Source organism: Trachurus trachurus (genome assembly GCF_905171665.1).
Source record: "Trachurus trachurus genome assembly, chromosome: 2".
Lineage (NCBI taxonomy): Eukaryota > Metazoa > Chordata > Actinopteri > Carangiformes > Carangidae > Trachurus > Trachurus trachurus.
Window position 1 is genome coordinate 9,114,974 of NC_139914.1, and position 19,896 is coordinate 9,134,869.

Consider the following 19,896-nt stretch of genomic DNA (forward strand, 5'->3'; position numbering starts at 1 on the left):
TTCTGCATCGATAAAACTCAGCAAGTGTGCAGTTAAAACTGATGTCCAGGGGGAATGGGCTCATCAGATTTCATAATAATCATTTGCATACAGTATGTCATGATAGTATTCAACAGTTGGTATTTTGGGCAAAGTTTGAAGGAAGAGGGAACTCTTAAAGGAGAGGAATCCCCAGGAGGATTATAGCTTTTCATGTATGTGTGCTCTTCACTCACATCCGTGGCCAGTCGAGCCGTTCTGCGCTGGCTGTTTTCTCTGCTGTGGTTTTCTGCATCAGCCCAGTATTTCTCTCCCTCTGTATCGTCCTCTCTTTCTAGGATTGGGTCGGAGCAGTCTGGCATTTCACCATGTAAGGCTGCAGAGCTGAACTGCTGCTGAGGAGAAAAAAAAAAAAAAAGGAAACTAGTTTCTTAGGGGAGGCTTTTTTATAATTATTTTTCAGCTAGAAATGAAAACAGTGTGTTCATGGGGATGAATAAGACGGCAGTGATGATAAAAATGGATCGCTGAGACACTTATAGTCCATCAGACATATTTATCACCACATGTTATATCACAGGGATCATAAAACCAGCACAACTCCCTTTTTTTAACATTACAGGATGCATCAACTCACAGTAATGTTTCTGTTTCAGGATTGCCCTTTTCACACTTCCCCTTTTACACCTTCACACGTGGATGCTGCCCATTACAGCTCCAGTCTGATCTGATTGCCGCTGGACAGCTCCTCGTGGATTTGAGGGCCTGGCTAGAGAGCACCACAGCCGTGGTAATGACTGTCACGTTCCAGATTTATCCTGTCAGTCCTGGGCCAAACAATTCCTCCTCTGCGCAGCAGTCACTTTGACAGAGGAGGTTAAATTAAACTCAATGGTGCATCACAGCTAATACAACAGCTTCCTCCATTTTTCCTCCCCAGCTCTCCATCTCTGCAAAGGTCAGACTCCAAAACGGCCTGCTATTGGTCAATAAGTCAACTTTGCAAGTTCGCATTTATGTTTCAAAATAAAGCTGGTGCAGCCATGTCTTATGCTGTGCTTCTTTGCTTGTCACCTTGATTGATAAACTGCAATGTCTGTATTAGAGCTCTGCCATGGCTAAAGAGCAGACAAAGGAACCAAATGAGATGCCGTCCCAAAAACCTCCATCCCTTCAGAGACAGATGACCTTTCAAATAGTCTTTATATAACCTTAACATTTCTTGATATTGTACTGCACGTCTGATGGCATTATATCAGTGCTTTGTTTTGAAAGACCACCTTTAACCCTCTGTTGGAACTGGTCTGATAAATGCCAGAGTTTGGTCCATGTACCATCAGAAAGACTTCAAAAGCATCAATTAATCCCCCACTAATGAGCCTTTAAGAACAACTCTGAGCTCAATGTTAAAGTAAGACCTGATGATGCTGTTATACCTAAAATTAGGAAACATAACTTTGTACTCCATTTCCAGGAGATAATTAAAGACATTTATATAGAAATTGGTAATAAAGGCACTGAAATCCAAATTTTAATGGATCTTTCATTTGTGTATTGCACACAGATGAATGTTTTTCCTTGTCTCATTAAATTTAACGGCTTATTTTGTTCTCTGAACTGTTTTCTTGGTCCCAAAAAAGTCGAATTGTCTATTTTCATTAACATGTTTCATTTCCTACTTGAGCAGCTCCGTCTCCCACAGGGACAATCATCTCATCCCTGGTTGTCAGAAGAGACTGTGGTAGAAATATGTGTGTGTCCATGTACTCTGACTGTGTGAAGTGTGTATCCACAGTGGAGCAGTGAGTAGCAATAACAACAAAGCAGACTGCCCAGTACGTGACTGACAGCCTGTTTACATGTAGATTCTCCTTATAAGGCAAATGCAACTCTTTCTGGGCCACAGCAGGGGGGTTATTTTTACTTTTCCTGAATTTTTGGAGCCCCTTGTCTTTTTTGATTTCGCCCAAGTGAAAGAGGCTGTCCATGACTTCACACACATCCAAACACATACTTTTTCAAAGACCAAGAATTTGTTGTTTTCAAAATCTGAGTTAATCTACATTCTCTTAGTTTTGGAGAATAAAGTCAGAGCATGTGATATATATTATAAATGAGAGGGCAGCAAACAACTGCAAACATAAAAGACACTTAGATACCGAGGCTACCTGGGGAAATTATTTTGTCATTGCTGCTTTAGCAATATCCGGGTCCCAGAGGATCAATTTCCAGGCTCTTCAATGGCCTGGTCATAGCCAAACTGTATATTTAGAGGTGCCATCAGCTGTTCACCGGCACCACACGTGTGCCAAGTGTCCACTGGCCTGCCAGGATAACGAAGACAATAGCGTATTCCAGCCGTGATGTTTGAATGTTGGCCAAACTGCGGTCTAGCTCTGATGATGCATCGGCCCTTCACAGCTGATTGGTCACGGATGCGCGCATGGTGCTCATCCACAGCACCGAAGAAAGAGTTAAAAAGTGGGTGAGCATGACAAAAGTTGAAAAAGCCTGGAAACTCTTCTGCTTCTTGCAAAAAAAAAACATGTTTCTAAGATTAATCCATATTTTAGGATAACTCTGTATCTGTGGCAGCAATTACTCTAGTTTATTTTACTAAATTACTACAAAATGCCAAAACAACTGTTACACAAAATGTCCATATTAAATATTATATTGACATTATATATACACATTATTCAGAGTGCTTTCAGACCTTGTATCCGTCTCGGGTCAAAGTTTTAACAACTTATCACTTTCAGCTTTTCGCAGCCAAACCTAAATTCCTGAACTACACTGAACTGCCCCAGTAGTTACAGGCTGTTACATGTATAATTCACCATCGTACGACCTTGCTATCCCCGCTACAATCTTTTCTAGGATGTCCTGCCTCTCTCCCTCTCCCTCTCTCCCTCTCTCTCTCTCTCTCCCTCTCTCACATTGTGTTTACAGCCTTGGAGAGAGTTGCATATCTGACATTTCTCTCTCAAACTCCAACCAGCTCTGTTCTCATCTCAGAGGTAAGAGGCAGCATCCTGCCATCTTTCAATCTAATTTCATTTCTAGACGATATTAGACCATAGATGTGGAGATAACGATCACATTCGATGATGTTTAGATGATTTAAACGCTTCGGATGATTCGTAAAAACGAGGGCTTTAATCTTAATGAATTAACCTTGCTCTCTGATGGAGACCTCCAGAGATTCATGTTAGTCACTTTACATGTTTGTAGTAACTCTTAAGTGTTCTGTGCAGACTAGAGATACATAGCTACATCATTTCTCTCCCTGTGGGGGTCAGAGGAGGCTACTTTTTATGTAAAGATTACAGAGGAGTACTCTATGAATCATTGCTTCTTATAAAAAAGTCATTGTTCACATAGAGTAAACACAGCTCTGAAGAGGGGGGGGCGTGGGGAGGGGGAATGGAAACAGGACTGAACCTCCCAGAGGGATAAACACTCATCTGCACTTCTTACATTCCCATCCAAGCCACATGATTTTATTTAGGAGCTCTGAGGAGCCAAATTGACTCAATCTTCTCACAGACTTGGTCCAGTCAGTGTCTTCCACCGCTGATACAGCACATGGCATGCATCAGAGTTAAAGTTAAAAGAGTTGAAACCGGCTGCACAGGAGGCTGAACTGGATAAAATCGAGGGATTAAAGTTATTGTTCTGGTTCTAACAATGAGCTTTGACTACTGTAATGACTTTTAGCCTCCACATGACTTATATTCACATGGTGTGTTTAGGAAAAAATGAAAAAACAATGGATGGTGACACTTGTTACTCAGTAAAAAACAAAAGAACCAACTTGAACAATGGAAACAATGCTTATCAGAGTTTTTCACTAGTTTGATGAAGTTGATCCAACTTAAAAGACAGTTTTTAATTTGGGTTCAGTGTACTGGCACCCAACAGCTGTCATCAGTGTGTGGGTGACACTGATCCTGCCCCAGTTAGAATAATAGGTCAGCATCAGCAAACCCATGTATCCATCTACTGTAACCTACATTTCAACTCGATAGCTGTCACGCTCGGCCTTTTAACTGTCAATCATTTTCTAAGAGGTAAAAAAAATGATACCGCAGCTCCTTTGTTCAAAAATGTATTGATTTGGATCAAATGATGAACAACACAGGGATCAGAGGAAACTTATAGAGAGCTTATAGTGTCTGTCACCTCAGCTGACACTACTGTGTGTGTGTATGTGTGTGTGTGTGTGTGTGCGTACCTGTACATCTGTGTGCAGCCTCATTTTCTACTCAAGACAACAGCTACTGGTGCTGACACATGCTGATAAAACTCACACCCATGGAATGACCGGCATCTACAAATCTGAACAATAGACACACACACACACACACAGAAATATTTTAGTCTCTACTTCTAAGATGAAACACTCAGTCACTTTCAGATCTCACAACACACATCGACGTGTCACACTCTCTCTGTTGGTCACACTGGAGGGATTTAGCTCTTGGCAGCAACAGCTGACAACAGCTGATTGTGTTTCTAAAAGTTCAACATGAGTTAACTCTACTTATAAAAGTAATAAGCATCAAAAAGTAAAAGTATTAGAGAGAATTTTGAGGACAAGAGAATTGGGGAAAAAAAACAGACTACATTTCAATAACAGAGGTAAATGTATATATTGGGGAAAAAAAAGTTATTGCTCATCAAATTCATAACTACACAGCTTTGTGACTTAACTGTGAACCAGGAAAAACAACAATTAACAGATTAAACAACAGGGCTCAGAGAGGATGAGTGAGACGACATCATGGGCCGACACAGCTGTTGATTAAACGTGCTTAATTTCTCCGTAATGGGTCAATAATTCTCAAAACGTCCCTTAGGCATGTTTCTTATTAACTCGTGAGCCTTTGTAGCTGAGCAGTGGCACGTTTGGAGGCTGAAACTTTCCTGCAAAAGTAAATTGACAAAAATAACGTGCAGCAGGGATGTGTTGTTTCCTCAACTTTGTTAATCAAACTTCGGCTTTAATCAGCGACTCCTCGGGGGGTCTAGTTGTGATTAGCATTTAGCTCTGGAGTGGTGTGACCTTTGTGAGTCCAATTATTGTGTAACTTCAGTTAAATTAAATCCAAGGCTGTGTTTCATCTCACCTTGCGTTGGCTCCAGTTGCTTGTTTTTATGGCATAGATCATCCAAACAGCTGCGTCTGTGTCGCCCTGTGAGATGTGAGAGGTTGAGACAGACAGAAGAGGAAAAATAAGAAAAGTTTATCCATTTGGGTGAGTCAGGGGTTAAATCTAGCAGGAGATACAGTATGTGAGCTATGTGAACTACAGACTCACAGACTCCAAAGTGAAGCCTGGGTTCATTCATTTAATTTCTTCACTCATTTCTCCACCGTGGAAGCGACAGCTCGTCTTCCACCTTGAAATGACTGACAGTCGGCACTCAGCACATAACGACGCGGCTGATGTGTAAAGACGAGTTAAGGATAACGGTACCTCACACAGCTGTAGACACCCACGCACCAGTCCCAATTTAACCCAAGGTGTCAGAGGTCAAACTACTGGCACAATGAAAACGCTCCTTTCTCTTGCTGAATGCAAGAAGAAGGGGAAGAGGGGTAGATAAGATTAAGTGGAAGGCTTTTCACCTGTTGTGTTGAATGATTCAGGGGCCCAGAGCTGGACAGAGGCCTCACAAAAGGCCAGGGATTATGGATATTTATTCTTTTGGATCCAGAGCTGCTGCCGTCAAGGGAGGGCTCAGAGTTTAAAGCCTCCTCTCATATGACTCTGGGGAATTGAAGATTTTTGTGGGAGAAAGACATTGTGTTTCTATAAGTAAATAGCGTGTGTGAGTGTGTATGGGGTGGTAGTTAATGTGTCAAGTGATAACAGGTGACTCAGAGGCAAATCAAGGGTGTAACAAAAGTGAAATGATAAAAATAGAAGTGTTGAAAAGTCTAGCAAAGGCAGTTCAGTCCAGCTTTAGCATCCTACGCACAGTGGAGGTATCAATAAGAAATAAAACAGATTGGATTAGCACCACAACAAGCAGGCGTGACCATTCACAAGGCTGGATTTAGTCTTTTTTCAGTTTTGTATCAGACTGTAATGAACAATTTACCCAGCAGGGGACGCTAGCATGACTTTTACCTTATTACAAAATAAAGAAGAACGAGACAGAGCTGATGTTCAGGTCCTCAGATGTTCACTTGGAGCTGCTAATGCAAAAGCACGGTCACCTTGTCACTATGACTCTGATGTGAGGAAAGTCCCAGATCAGATAACAGACGCTCAGCCTGCAGCTGCATATTCACTACTTATTTTATTTTGTTCGAGCTACTTCCTCAACTCAGAGCTGTTCTTTTTTTATTTCATGCTGTGAGATTAGAGCCACCATTAAACATTGACATTAGAGTGCATCACCTCAACCCAGACTGACAGATTCTGCAGTGGTTTGATCAGATTTAAAGCAACAACATCAGATGCAAATCCATGCTGTATCTCTGTATCTGTGTATTACTGTTATGTTTTGACATGAACAAGTGATCCCGACCACGCCCACTTAGAGGACAGGAAGTGGAAACCATTTCATAGCATTGGTAATTTGTGATCTTCTGTGCTGAGATCCTTAGCTTTAATTGGCTGTCGGCTGAGAGGCACAGCGAGCCTGTGCAGCTTAGGATTTCTCATTATGTCAGAACAGAGCAAGTGGTGCTCCAGTGAGAGTGAGACCCTGCAGACAAATAGTCTGTAGGCGGCGTAATTGCCTGCCGAAAATTGAATATACACAAGAAAATGCGCGATGCTAGTTATGACTTTATAGGAAGAGTGGTGTAATGTCTCCGTTTTAGACCCTTTCTTTGTGTTTTGATGAAATAACAGGCTTTTTTCTCCGTGTGAGAACATTGTCATTGTGAAGACATTTTCTGTAGCTGCCACACGATTGGAGTCTGGTTTTCACACATCATCAGGCTTCAGCTGACGCCTCTGAGCTGCTCTGTAATCACCATCACACCACATGCCGCCGTACACAAAGGTCACGCAACAGACGTCACACACAGGAGGGTGCTGAACTGAAACTGAGGTAAACACTGAGTTCTGTTGTCTGCAGCCCTTTGTTTTCTCACTGTCCCTGTTTCCTCTTCCCTCTCACTTTGTCAGGAGAGAAGAGAAGAGACGAGACGAGTAGAGAAAAGAAGAGAAGAGAAAAGAAGAGAAGAGAGGAAAAGAGAAGAGAAGAGGTTTTTGTTGTGTAACCAGGAAGCGGTCCACCTCCAGACTCCCAGACTTCACCTCGGTCCAGGAGCCTGACTCAGTTCCCTCCTCTCTTCATCCAGCTGACCAAAATCTAACCTCTCCGCTGTCGCCATGGAGCGTGTTCAGCACATGACCAAGTCGGCCATCCGCCGAGCGTCTCAGATCGAGGTGAACCCACAGGCCAAGAGGAACCTGCAGGAGCTGTTTGTCAACTTCACCCTCATCCTCATCTGCCTGCTCCTCATCTACATCATCGTCCTGCTGAGCAGCTGAGAGGGGGCTGAGCTCCGGAGAGTTTGGGGAGGCTGCGCTGTGGAAACGAGTTTGGCTGATATATGGCTTTTACTGATTCACACAGATCAGATTTCTAAAGGAAGCAATAATATCCCCATATATCAGCCTAACTCTGTTTGACAACAGCCACGGAGGAGGATCACTGCCAAACTCTCTCGGTTCATGGCTGTGGCTGAGCTCAAGGATGATGTTTCTGTGAGGGCTGATCAGGGATCAGCTTCCCTGCCTGTCTTTCTCAAGGGAATGATCAAAAGTGACCCGACTTCTACAGTTTAAACTTCACTGATATACTGTATGCATGTGTATCTGCCTGCTGCTCCTCCACATTAATACCATGCTCACATCACAATGTACTGATTCAAGTCGATTCACAGAGGATTCAAGACATCCTGTACAACATTTAAATGTCTCCTGCATCAGTAAAATACCGACAATGTGAGTGATACTGAAATATAATACATCACTTTTGTTTAACTTCCATTTCCCATGAACCCTGTTCCTTCATCCTGCCACCGCCCCCACCAAGAGGAGAAAGATAAACATGCTGGAAATGATTTTTTTTCCATCAGCATTTTTACTTCCATTCCCAGATATCTCAATATTCAGAACATAAAAATCCTCCTATAGGATTTGTTGTGTATAAAAAATGATGGTGAAAGGATATATAACATATAGACAAGGTAAAGACTGCACTGATGATACAACTGGTAGCATAAATGTATTCACTTTTGGATAAAATTCAGTAAAACCAGAGCAGTGTTTCAAATCCTTACCTCTCTGATTTGCATCTCCTCCGGCTTCTTCATCATCGGCAACGGCAGCAGAGACTCGTGGGTATCACAGTATCTGGAGCCGTCTTCCCTGCCAAACTAACATAAAACATGGCAGTGATGTTGAAAAAGCTGCACAAATTACTACTAAATGCTCATTTGAACCACTCAACTGCAGAAGGAAATGGAAAACTCACATTTGACCCATTCTGAATCACATACTACAGTATATCATATTTATTTAGCAATGGTTCAAAGGACTGTTGGCCTGTAAAGTAGAAGCTGCAGGTATTTCTCACCAGTGGGCTACATAAAAATCTCAACCATGCAATTTTCTACATGAGGTATGAACTATTACACTTAATACTCAGTGTATTCAGATCAGTGAGCACCAGTTTGGACGTGCACAACACACCTCACACAATCCCTGCTATATTGTAAGCCTGACATACAGAACATGCAGTTTATCAGAGAAGGACATTTCACTTTGCATGGTGTGATATCACTTTATGGCGATAAGATGTGTTCTATTTCTGTTTAGTTATTATAGCTAAGCTGACTGATGCCAACATTTGTGTTAAATTACAGCACAAGTGTCCTGATAGTGGCTGCAGAGGTGCAGAAAAGCAACTGTAATGTGCATTATGAAGTCCAGAAGAAACTAATATAATTATAACAATTTATACCAGCCACATTTACTGTACACATAATGCATCTTAACTACATCTGCCATCAATGGAAATTAAATAAGTTATTGAATGGTCTTTCTTTATGGATGTCTGGAAAGTTGTACCACCTGACTTCAAAACTACTTACAAGTCACCAAATAAATTGCATGATAAAGAAAATAAGTGTTTTTGTTTTTCCTGGTGCAGGTGTGTCTTTATTTCATATTCCAATTCATCATTTAAGTATAATCATTTATAAAAGAGTTGGTAGCCTACGTCTACAAAGGCAGGTTGGCTAATTAGCTAATTGCTAACACCTTTAACTTACCGGTTAACCTTTACTACGTGAGAAGAGGAGATGAAAAGAAGTCCAGGAATGTGCTAAACTTCAGACTTGGCACTAATAGCTATGTTTCTTCATAATTTAACATTTTAAAATTAAATTCAGTGTGTTAAAAACAAGCTATAGACAATTCCCCCAAGCAGCTGTAGAAGAAACCGAACAAAAACCGTTTTAAAGGTTAAACGCCAATCACAGAGCTCCCTGACCGACATGTTTTCTACCTAGCAACTAGCCAAGGAAAATCTTGATTGGGCGAGACGCTGCAGGGAGATTTCTGATAAAGATAAACTGAAGAGAAGGGCTTTCTCTGCCACCTATTGAATTTATACTTTTAATAATAATAATAATAATAATAATATTAATAATAATAATTTAGATTTATTGAAGAAAAGTAATCAACTCCTGGCAACAATATGGCAACTGCCCAACAAGGCAGTGCATACAAACACCATGGCTCTATAAGAACAGGTCAACTGTAGCATTGCTCTCATATCATCCATAAATTGGAGAGATTAAGAAAAAGAAATAAAGCAACAATACCACAATTTGCATACACTACGTGGCCATTAATTATAGCTAAAATAACACCAGGAATAACTGCCTGAGTATTAATTGCTCATTAAACCTCTCTCTCACACACAAACACACACAAGGATGCAATAAAGGAGAGCAACAGCAGGCTTTATCTCACAATCATAATTTTACTGTTCCATAACATACAACAGAAATGATACAAATATAAATAAATATTGTTATTGTTATAATTGTTATATAGTTTTACTTCAAAAATGGCAAGACAGACATCATTAAATAATAAGTCACAAGGGTGACATCCAGTCACGTTCAACTCAGCTTGTAACACAAATTGCAATACATTTACTCTTTCAGAGTAAGATTTCAGATTTTCCTCTGCAATTTTGGAAAAACTGAGTTGAAAGTGAAATGAACTGAGCCCTGGTCTGTATATCATCACATAGAAAATCAACTAATCAGACAATTAAATGTTTTAACAAGCTGCAGTTCCTATTCATTGATGGCCAGCTGATTTTGATGTTGTTAAAAAAAAAGAAAGAAGCTGGTGTGGGGAAATAATGCAGAAAAGGTCATGTCATTCTGATTCTCCTTGAAAACAATAATCAGGCAAAATGCAGGACAGATAAACAAATGGATCAAATCAATCAATAAATACTGTACAAAGCCTACAGCACCAACAGAAGAGTATAGACAGTACGTGAATGGGAACAATTATACAAAAATAAACAGATAAATAAATGAATATTCTTGCATTTTTCATAAGAAAATCTCAACCTGGAGGACCATACCAGTGTTTTTTACACCAGATCACAAGACAGTCCCAGACCTGCAACTGAAGAAGTCCTTAAAGGGCTCAGAACAAACTGACTCTGCTTTTAACCGTTTTCGCATCTAAGTTAAATTTGATGCAGACATTGTATTGATTAAGATAAACTATCAATTGGAAGTTCATTAGTAAAATAAAGTGACATGAATAGAGACAAAAACAAAGAAAAAACACAGATTTATCACTGTAAAACACAAAAAAGTGCAAAAACACTGGGCTGGTCCTTTAACCGTCACCATGAGAAAGGGTTGTCACCCAGAATGTGCTTCTTGGTTTCAGCTGGGGAAACAGTGTCACCCTTGTGTTGGATTTTTTTTTTTTAAACTCGTTTTCACAACACATGTATAGGAAATTAAAGTAGCGCCAGTAAAATCAGGTGTGATTGTGAGAAAACTCATTATTAATTAAAAAAAATAGAAGAAAACATCTGCATTGTCTGATGCAGATGTCAAAGGTAAAATGTCAATCTTTAACATAGTGGTTTGAATAAATATCATCTTCACAGTGTGCATGGAGAAATGAACCAACTGTGGTTCATTATAGGGCCGATCCCAGGATCCCAGGATACCATCGTCTCCTTTTATTGGTCCGTTTACTTTGCCGGGGTTTGTCACATTTCAGGTCAATATTTACAAATACACCATTTGATAGACTGTATGGGTCTAAATTCATGTCATAAAGGTACGGTAATGGGACAAAACTGGAGATTAAATGTGTTAATTTAGTTTACATTTTTTACCTTATTTCCCATATGACACAAACACAGACATGTCTGCAAGAGGCTGTGTCTCAACTGGGCTTCAGGAAGTGTTTCCTTCTTCACTTAAGTTTAGTTTGTTGCTGTGTTCATCTCACCTGCACAATGAATTTAACACACTAAGACCTGATTATACATGAAATCACACTCAGGGTCATGTCATGTCGTCTTATGACACACAGGTCGACCACATATAAAACAATGCATAGAAAAACATCACCCTGGAGTATGGCTTTGAAATTAAGTGTATGTGTGTTTAAAAAAAAGCACATATTTTGCTTCTGAAATAAGAATCAAACTATGTTTCTATGAAATATACTTTATGAAATATCTACAACTGGAGCACACGACATTCCAATGCAGTCCTACACAGGCCAGCAAAAACGTGGTCTTCGTGGTGGAATTGTATGGGATTGCATCACAGTAGGTGTGTCCGACCGATAAATACGAACAAGTAAAGTGCAAACACTTCCTGAAGCTCAGCTGTTCCTCCAATGGAAGACGGGCATCGACTGATGCTGTGGTAAGAACTGTGATAGTTGTTGAATGGACCCCGGGGGGTGTCAGCGTGACAGGAAGTAAACCAACCCTCTGGCCTCATCTCTTTCTCTCTCTCACTCTGTCCAGTGGATGATGACCATGCAGTTTGGAAACTGTACAGGTTACTGAATGGACTCCATGGACCTCTGGATCATGAAAACTACTCTACATGAGAACTATGTAAACTTTAGAGTCATGTTTAAAAAACAGACAGTACACCAAAAAACTGGAGATAATGGGGATTCAAGTGAGTGACAGCAGCATTATGATAGTGTTTCTGTTTTCACATGCTCTAAGGTCTGCCCCACAGGCAGAGACACACAGCAGCAGAGCTCGGTCACTGACATGAACTCCTAGCTTGTAATGTAAAGTAAAATGTTTGAATAAATCCTCCTTGGCATTAAAAAAGTTCTCCAGGAGTTGATTATCATCCCCACATCGCCGACAGAACTCTTCCTCTGTGTGTCCCTGATCCACCAGCATTACAAACAGACCGTAGAAAAACAGTTTTTTTGTTAGATTATAAATACTAGAATAATAGAAATACGAGGGGCGCTTGATCTGGATGTGCCCCCTCCAGAGACTACCGCAGTGTCTGGAGTGGTGAAATCAAGCGCCCCTCAGCTATAGTTCAGTGATTTGAAAATTACTTTCAAACATTTACTGTATGTACACAGTCAAAGCACTGGGACAGCAAGCTAAAGTTAGTCTTTTTTTGCTGGTGTTATTATTGTAGTATGGTGTAATTTGTCGTACTGTACTGAAGAAGCCAGACTCAGCAGCTTAGCTTCGTCCTTTTTCATATCTGAAGGAGAAAAACGTATTGATACTGCAGACGGCCCACGCAGCACGAGAGACTGAAGGCGATCATCAAGGCAAAAAAGAGTTTGTCTCTGAAAACACAGCTTGTAAGACACATGTAGAAGAAAAGCTCAGCTTATATGGAGCTAAAAATATACTCTCTCCGTGCTCTCTCACCACAACCATCACACTTCACAGGGGAATCTATCCTTTTGGGACCTTTTTTTGCTACTGACACAGTCGAACAACTGACAATTGCTACATACAGTTGTATTATTTTAGTAGTTTTGGCTGTTATTTCTTTTAATTTGGAGGTAAAACCAAATGTGACACTATATCTTCTCTAAATAATCCACATCAGTAGTAGTATATTGCTACTGTACTTTAATACTGCAATACTTGTGCCGTTTCTGAATCAATTTACTGCACAGAAACCACATTTAAATAAGAATGTGTTAATTCCTCCAGATGTTTACAGTTTCATTTCTGTGTAGGACTTTTAAATCAATTGCACACGGTATTATATAAAAGAATGGAGACATAAATTAGTAGCAAATTAATATTTTTAAATCCCCGCAGTGCCAGTGTTCACTTTCATGTTGACTATGCAGAGCGCTCACCGTGCACAGAGGCTTAACGTTTTAAAATCACTGGAGTCCCAGCGCTGCAGATGCTGTGGTTAGCAAGCCATGTTTGAAGTGAATGTCGCCCAAATGACTTTCAAAAACCTGCAATCTGATTGCTGTCCAACTTTAGCTCCCTGTCCCATTACTTACATTTTTTTTTGACAGAATTGGGTTTGTTTTTTTTTTGTTTGTTTTTTTTGCCGTCAGAAAGAGAAGTACAGGGAGTACAGCTCCTCTTCTTTAGTAACGTATTCTTTGCTTTTTCCTGCCTCCATCCCCCTCGGGTCTGATGGCGTTGCAGCATTGGCCTCAGGAAGGCTGAGGAAAGGAGGGAAATTAAAAATATTAGAATAAAAACACACACAGACACACACAATATGTAGCTGGTTTGGCACCATCACAGCAGAAAGTAACAGTGAGAGTCTCTTGCATGCTGCCGTGCCAGTGTATTCAGGGAGATCCAGTGAGTGCTCGTAGCTGGGGTGATGCCGACTGTTCATGAGTCCATGCATGAGTCTTATACATTGGTTAAAGGGATAGTTCAACATTTTGGCAAATTGGCCAATTGCCATAATCCCTACAGTTTTAGGAGTAGGTTTGTTACCTTTAATTGTCGGTGCAAGCTATTTTTAGAACGGCGGAGCAGAGCTGCTCAAAAACAACTCTGTCTCGTAACGTTCTGTTATCATCTCATAGCCTGGTGAATGTGCAGGTCACAACTTGTCCATGACAGCATTTTGAGTTGTTGGATTGTGTATTTGATGAGTTTGATGAAATCAAGAAATCCCATGAGCCTCCGTAGCGTAGCTCTGAGCAGCTCGCGGCTCTGCTCCGCCGTTCTAAAAATAGCTTGCACCAACAATTAAAGGTAACAAACCTACTGCTATGACTATAGGGATTATGGCAATGGGCCAATTTGCCAAAATGTTGAACTATCCCTTTAAGTGAAGGTTCTACGTTTTCATTACTTTCAACCAGCATAAGGAGGAGGAGCTCCACCTGTGGTACAGCTGCCCCAGTTCAGCCTAAAAAGTGAACGTCCGTCCACCCATTTCATTTCATACACCCACTTCCCTGTGTAGAGTCACATGGTGGTGCAGATTATACTGTACTGTACCTCCACCATGACACACACACAGACAACCATGGGGGGCCGGGGGAGGAGCATGCAGACGTCCCACGGACCCCAGCAGAGGGATACACCCACACCCAGCCATGGCTGCAAAATGATAAACACATTTCTTGCTGAGCATCACAAACAGCATCAAACTGCTGAATCAGGGACAGAGATGATCTGCACATGACGGCCTCCTTAATGCATCAATAATTGAAACCCAGGTGATTCATGCTGCGAGGCAGCAGCGCCAACAACTGAGTCCTCACGCTGCATCACATAAACCTAATACCTTATACTGAACAGTATTTTTCCCAAAGGTCAAGAATAAAGTGTCTTTTCTACTTTCTAAACTCGGCATGACATCTGTGTGAAACCGTATGAGAATCACACGGTGGGATCTTTCCAAGAAATGTTGTTTTGTTTGACGTCTTAGATGTGGCTTCATTTGCTTGTTTGGCCACATCAGGGCTGCTAAAGCACTGACTCATATTTTCCTTTGGATAAATAAAGGCTTATTTTGCATATGCACAATTTTTGGTGTGTTGGACTTTAAAGATGTGAGCGAGGCATTTTTCAGTTGTGCAGAGGAGACTGAGTCACAGATGTGAAATCTGTTATCTGGCCTATATTTAAACACATTTTCAACATTTCTCAGTGAAAATAAATTTAACAATGAAGATGCAAAGCTTTTTTTTTTTTACACATCAAAGACTGTTTGCAGGTCTCAGAGAGAACTATTGCCTTCAGTTTGTGGAAAGGCTGCGGCAAGATCAGTTGATACAGACACACTTTAATAAACTAACTACAGTTTTAATATTAGATGCAGCTCTGCTCAATTCAAAATATTACTCAGTACTGTTTTGTTTCAGGTGTTTTGCAGTTTATGCCCTGCAGCAGCAGCAGCAGCAGTATTATTATCTAACCAGTGATTGTGGCAAAAAGCCCCACATCTCTGGCACTCTGTCCACTGCCTCTTTGCTGCAAGAACAAAAGCACAACAGCGTCATCTTTCAAGTTTCACATGTTGGTGCAACTCTTTCAAGTCACTCATTCTGTTCCTGGCTTGACTCAGTTTGAGGCTCCCGTTGAGACTGATTTGTAAGGGCAAAGTTTCAGAGTTGGTTTCGTTTCATGAGCTGCAGAGAGCAGACAGGGGACGTCAGTGAAGATTTGCAGTGTATTTCAAAGAAGATCCTGCCTGTGATTGCTCCGTGCTACGAAATGCAAAAATGAGATGTTAAAGCATAATGGATCAAAAGGGGATTATATCTTCATTATTTTTCTACACTGACCCTGAACTAATGGAGCACTGCAGCGTTCTGTGAAATGAATAGATCAATTTGGTGCTCGGCACTGATTCAGGCTTAAATTAAAATCCCACGAACAAAATTAGGGCCTTTAAAGAGTTTAGTTTTGTTTCACACTTTATTACTGACTAAAATCAAAACTAAAACTGTTACTTTCAGATCCCAAATCATACTTTTACTTTTATACAATTTTCATGAAAAAATGTATGCTATTTACTGTATAGTCGGTGTTCGCAAATCAGTTTTCATTGCTAGTCTGTTTGCCTTTTCTTATACAGGACTTAAACTGCTTTTATGAACACAAGGGGAGTCAGAGGAAATGATGCAGCGTAATCCTGGGTTATTGTACCGTCTGACAGGTCACAGATTCTCATGCTGGGACGAGAGAAGGCTGATAATTCACTGAATTTGTTATAAGGACATTGTCAGTTTGTTTGGCTGCACTGTAAACCCATAGACCAGCTGCTCCTCTCTTCTATTTCTGACATAATACGTGCTCAGGGAGTGTTTGCTGCCCCCTGAATTCTGGGATGTGTGGCATTACACAGCACTTTGTTACCAAATTACCCAAAAAACTAGATTCCTTCATACAAATGAACTAAATTTCAGAATAATGGTGACTGGTGTTTTGATGCATTTAGAGCTACTACTATGTTAAAGGGATAGTTCAACATTTTGGCATATTGGCCCATTGCCATACAGTAATTAGTTTTAGGAGTAGGTTCGTTACCTTTAATTGTCGGTGCAAGCTATTTTTAGAACGGCGGAGCAGAGCTACGCTACGTAGGCTAATGGGATTCCTTGGTTTCCCTCATCAAACTCATCAAATACACAATCCAACAACTCCAAAACGCTCTGGTGGACAAGTTGTGACAGTGACCTGCACATTCACCACACTATGAGATAATAACAGAACGTTATGAAACAGAGTTGTTTTAGAGGTAAATTCATGCAAAACCACTGATGCGCATTCCCGTAGGGAGCAGTTTTTCAGCAAGCAGTCTCTGCATTTACCTCTAAAACAACTCTGTCTGGTAACGTTCTGTTATTATCTCATAGCGTGGTGAATGTGCAGGTCACAACTTGTCCACCAGAGCGTTTTGGAGTTGCTTGATTGTGCATTTGATGAGTTTGATGAGGGAAACCAAGAAATCCCATAAGCCTCCGTAGCGTAGCTCTGAGCAGCTCACGGCTCTGCTCCGCCGTTCTAAAAATAGCTTGCACCGACAATTAAAGGTAACGAACCTACTGCTACTGTATGACTATAGGGATTATGGCAATGGGCCAATTTGCCAAAATGTTGAACTATCCCTTTAAAGTCTACTAATGTCTGTCTGTGCAAACTAAGGGGTGAGGGGAGTGATACAGGCAGTGGGGGCAGCAAACATCATGTTACTCACTCCCTGAATTACAGTAGGTGAAGTGAAAGTGAACTGAGGGCAGCAGTGGAAGCAAGTCACATGACTGTAGTTCTCACCTCCTAAAGCTTTGCAGGCCCTGATGCTGCACCAGGGCTTCCTGAGGATGAGGAGCATGAGGAAGAGCAAGGCTTGGCATGGGATGATGTGGAGGATGAGGAGAAGAAGGAGGAGGAGGAAGAGGAGGAGGAGGATGCTGAGAAAAAGGAGAAGGAGGAAGAGAGCTGAACAGTGGCAGGGCTTGCCTAAGACGGGGGAGGGGCCGTTGGAGAAGGGGGGGGAGAGGAGGTGCAAAGCTCCCTCCTGATCCTACCTCCTCCACCTCCTGTCCCTCCTCCTCCTGTCCTTCATGACTCATGGTGGGAGGGCTGACGAATCGGAGCGCTGCCTGGCTAGGGAAGCTGGCGAAGCGGTGATCTGATTGGCTGCCTGTTTTTAACTACAGACACACAGAGAGGCAGGTTGTGGGAGGGGGTTCCTGATTTCAGGGATGCATTTAGTTTCTACCAAATGCTCTCTACTATAAATCAGTGGTTCCCGTTAGTACAGACAGTTAGAAGTGACATGAGGTTGATGGAAGCCATAACAATGGAGTTTGAGAATAAATCGTCTTAGCTGCAGTCAGCAGGAATAAAAACTCCCGTCCAGGACTGAGAGTGATTCTCATTATTCTGATAGGATCTGTCGTCACTGTCTGCCACCGTGGGTTTCTCAAAACTATCACTGAGAGCCACTAAAGTCAGACCTTTTTCTAATCCTGCACATTGGAGCTTAGAGGTGTAAGTGAGGGAATCAAGGACTCTTATCTAATTTAGTTATCTAATATGAAGAACCTGCAGAGAGCAGCACAGGCATGAAGAGGAGGAGGAGGAGGAGGAGGAGGAGGAGGAGGAGGAGGAGGAGGAGGAGGAGGAGGACTGATGTTATGATGCTCAAATCAAGCGTTTTTGTTTCTGAGCGGCTCCAGGGATGAGCGGTGTGTTTACATGTAAGAAGAAAGCTGATGAGCAGCTTTGTCTTAATGAAGCACTCGGTGTGAGACAGTGTTTCATGTTCACACACACATACACACACACACACACACGTGGCAGATGTTCAGGATGAACGGGGTGATCTTTGTGTTTGTGAGCGCTCAGACAAACGGCTCAATCAAAGTAAGAATCATTTAAAAATAATACAAGATTAAACTTGATCAAGGATACAGATATACTCTTCTTTAACAGCGATCAATGACTTGAATTGCATGTGTGTATGAAGGTTCCAGTTCATGCATCATGGACGACAAGTGTTGTGTTTTTAAAAATAAAACACTGAGTCACACTGGGGTGAGCTGTATCCATGACAGGAGCACAGTTCACCTGTCTGGAGGGTTGTCGGACAAGAACGGGGGAGGGAGGGAGGGAGGGGGGCTGATGATGTCACAGACACTGACAGGGTCATCCACATCCACATCCACAGCCTTTCACTCAGGAGTAATGATGCTGCCGCTCACCTTGATCAGAGGGTTGATGACACCGACATTGGCACTGGAGGTGAAGACCTTGTTGAAGCCTGTCTCTCTGTTGACCAGCTCCAACTGGTAAAACTTCTTGTCATCCTATTAAAGAAAGAAAGAAAAAGAAAACGTATTACTCCCCCCTCCCTCTGCAAGGAAGAATCCTGACACATTGTGATGAAGATGACACTCAAACCATGTTTCCATCCACACATATTGAATTAAAAATGCCTTATGGAAACAGTGAAATTCCATTAAATATCATGAATATCGATAAAAAGTTAATACGGTCGATCTCATTGGATTTTCTCTTGATTGATACAAAGTTACTGCGACAAATGCTGATAGAAACAGTTCTTTGCTGATAAATGTAAGTTGCAATCGTGTTTTATGTCAATTCAATGCTGTTCAAAGACACCGTGGGAGTAAACAAAGAAATATGTGAGTGTACAGGACAGACTGGCTTCACCTTAAATTGCGAGAAAACTATTCGACACACCAATATGATCGCAAAACAGCACATGACGTCATTACGCACGGCTTTTTATTCGATTTAAAGGACTCAGATGGAAACGATTTTATGGATATTTAGATGATTGGATTGGCAGCTGGATGGAAACATGGTTATACTCCGTCTACTCACCACCAGCTTCTTCACCAGAGCTTCTCTCTCCGTCACCATCTCTCTGAGCTCGGCTATGATGTGCAGGTCCTCTGGTCGACTCTCTCTGTTCCGTAACTTCTCCTCTGTTCCCTCCAACCTGCAGACATGACAGGACACAGGTTGTGGTACATGGACGATGTGTACAAAGTGTTTTACAGAGGAGAAGCATTTCATCTTTCGGGGGCCTCACAGTATTTGCAGAGCGGTGATCTTGTCTTTGAGGACCTCCTGGGCCTTGTTGAAGTCAGCCAACATGATCTGTGCCTCTCTGTGATGGATGGCATTCATCTCCCCCATATCCCTCTCGTGTCTCTTTGTCAGGTCTTGTTCATGGGCCCTGTGGGAGACACAGACAAGACTCAACCATGAGTCAAACATAAATGCACTCTTCCCTCCTGAGCATCGTAGAGAGTACACACATTCACACTTATGGCATTTGCCACCGGGGATTTCTTTTTTTCCTGCACAAGTGTCTCATCATGGATATTCCTCATGATCACATTTAATTTC

General features: G+C 41.6%; 2 protein-coding genes across 4 annotated transcripts in view; one reads left to right on the plus strand and one right to left on the minus strand.

Annotated features, from left to right (window-relative positions):
* The first annotated feature begins 2,955 nt into the window (after nt 1–2,955).
* pln2 (phospholamban 2) lies at nt 2,956–9,046 on the plus strand. 2 transcript variants are annotated; one of them, XM_083986371.1, is made up of 2 exons: nt 2,956–2,999; nt 7,131–9,046. In XM_083986371.1, the coding sequence occupies exon 2, from the start codon at nt 7,338–7,340 to the stop codon at nt 7,497–7,499; it is 162 nt and encodes a 53-aa protein (XP_083842497.1). In that variant the 5' UTR covers nt 2,956–2,999; nt 7,131–7,337; the 3' UTR covers nt 7,500–9,046. The 2 variants fall into 2 exon arrangements, with proteins under 2 accessions (XP_083842497.1, XP_083842498.1); XM_083986372.1 differs by having other exon boundaries at nt 2,977–2,999; nt 7,141–9,046.
* Nucleotides 9,047–13,588: 4,542 nt separating this feature from the next.
* Nucleotides 13,589–19,896, minus strand: part of fam184aa (family with sequence similarity 184 member Aa) — a gene marked incomplete at both ends in the record, with an annotated part of 38,143 nt that continues 31,835 nt past the window's right edge. The window contains 5 exons of one of the 2 annotated variants that reach the window (XM_083989872.1): nt 13,589–13,703; nt 17,287–17,423; nt 18,720–18,824; nt 19,366–19,483; nt 19,577–19,723. In XM_083989872.1, the coding sequence (XP_083845998.1) occupies nt 13,589–13,703; nt 17,287–17,423; nt 18,720–18,824; nt 19,366–19,483; nt 19,577–19,723 (622 nt within the window). Of the gene's footprint in view, nt 13,704–17,286; nt 17,667–18,719; nt 18,825–19,365; nt 19,484–19,576; nt 19,724–19,896 lie in introns of both variants that reach the window. The other variant, XM_083989871.1, reaches the window with a different exon arrangement.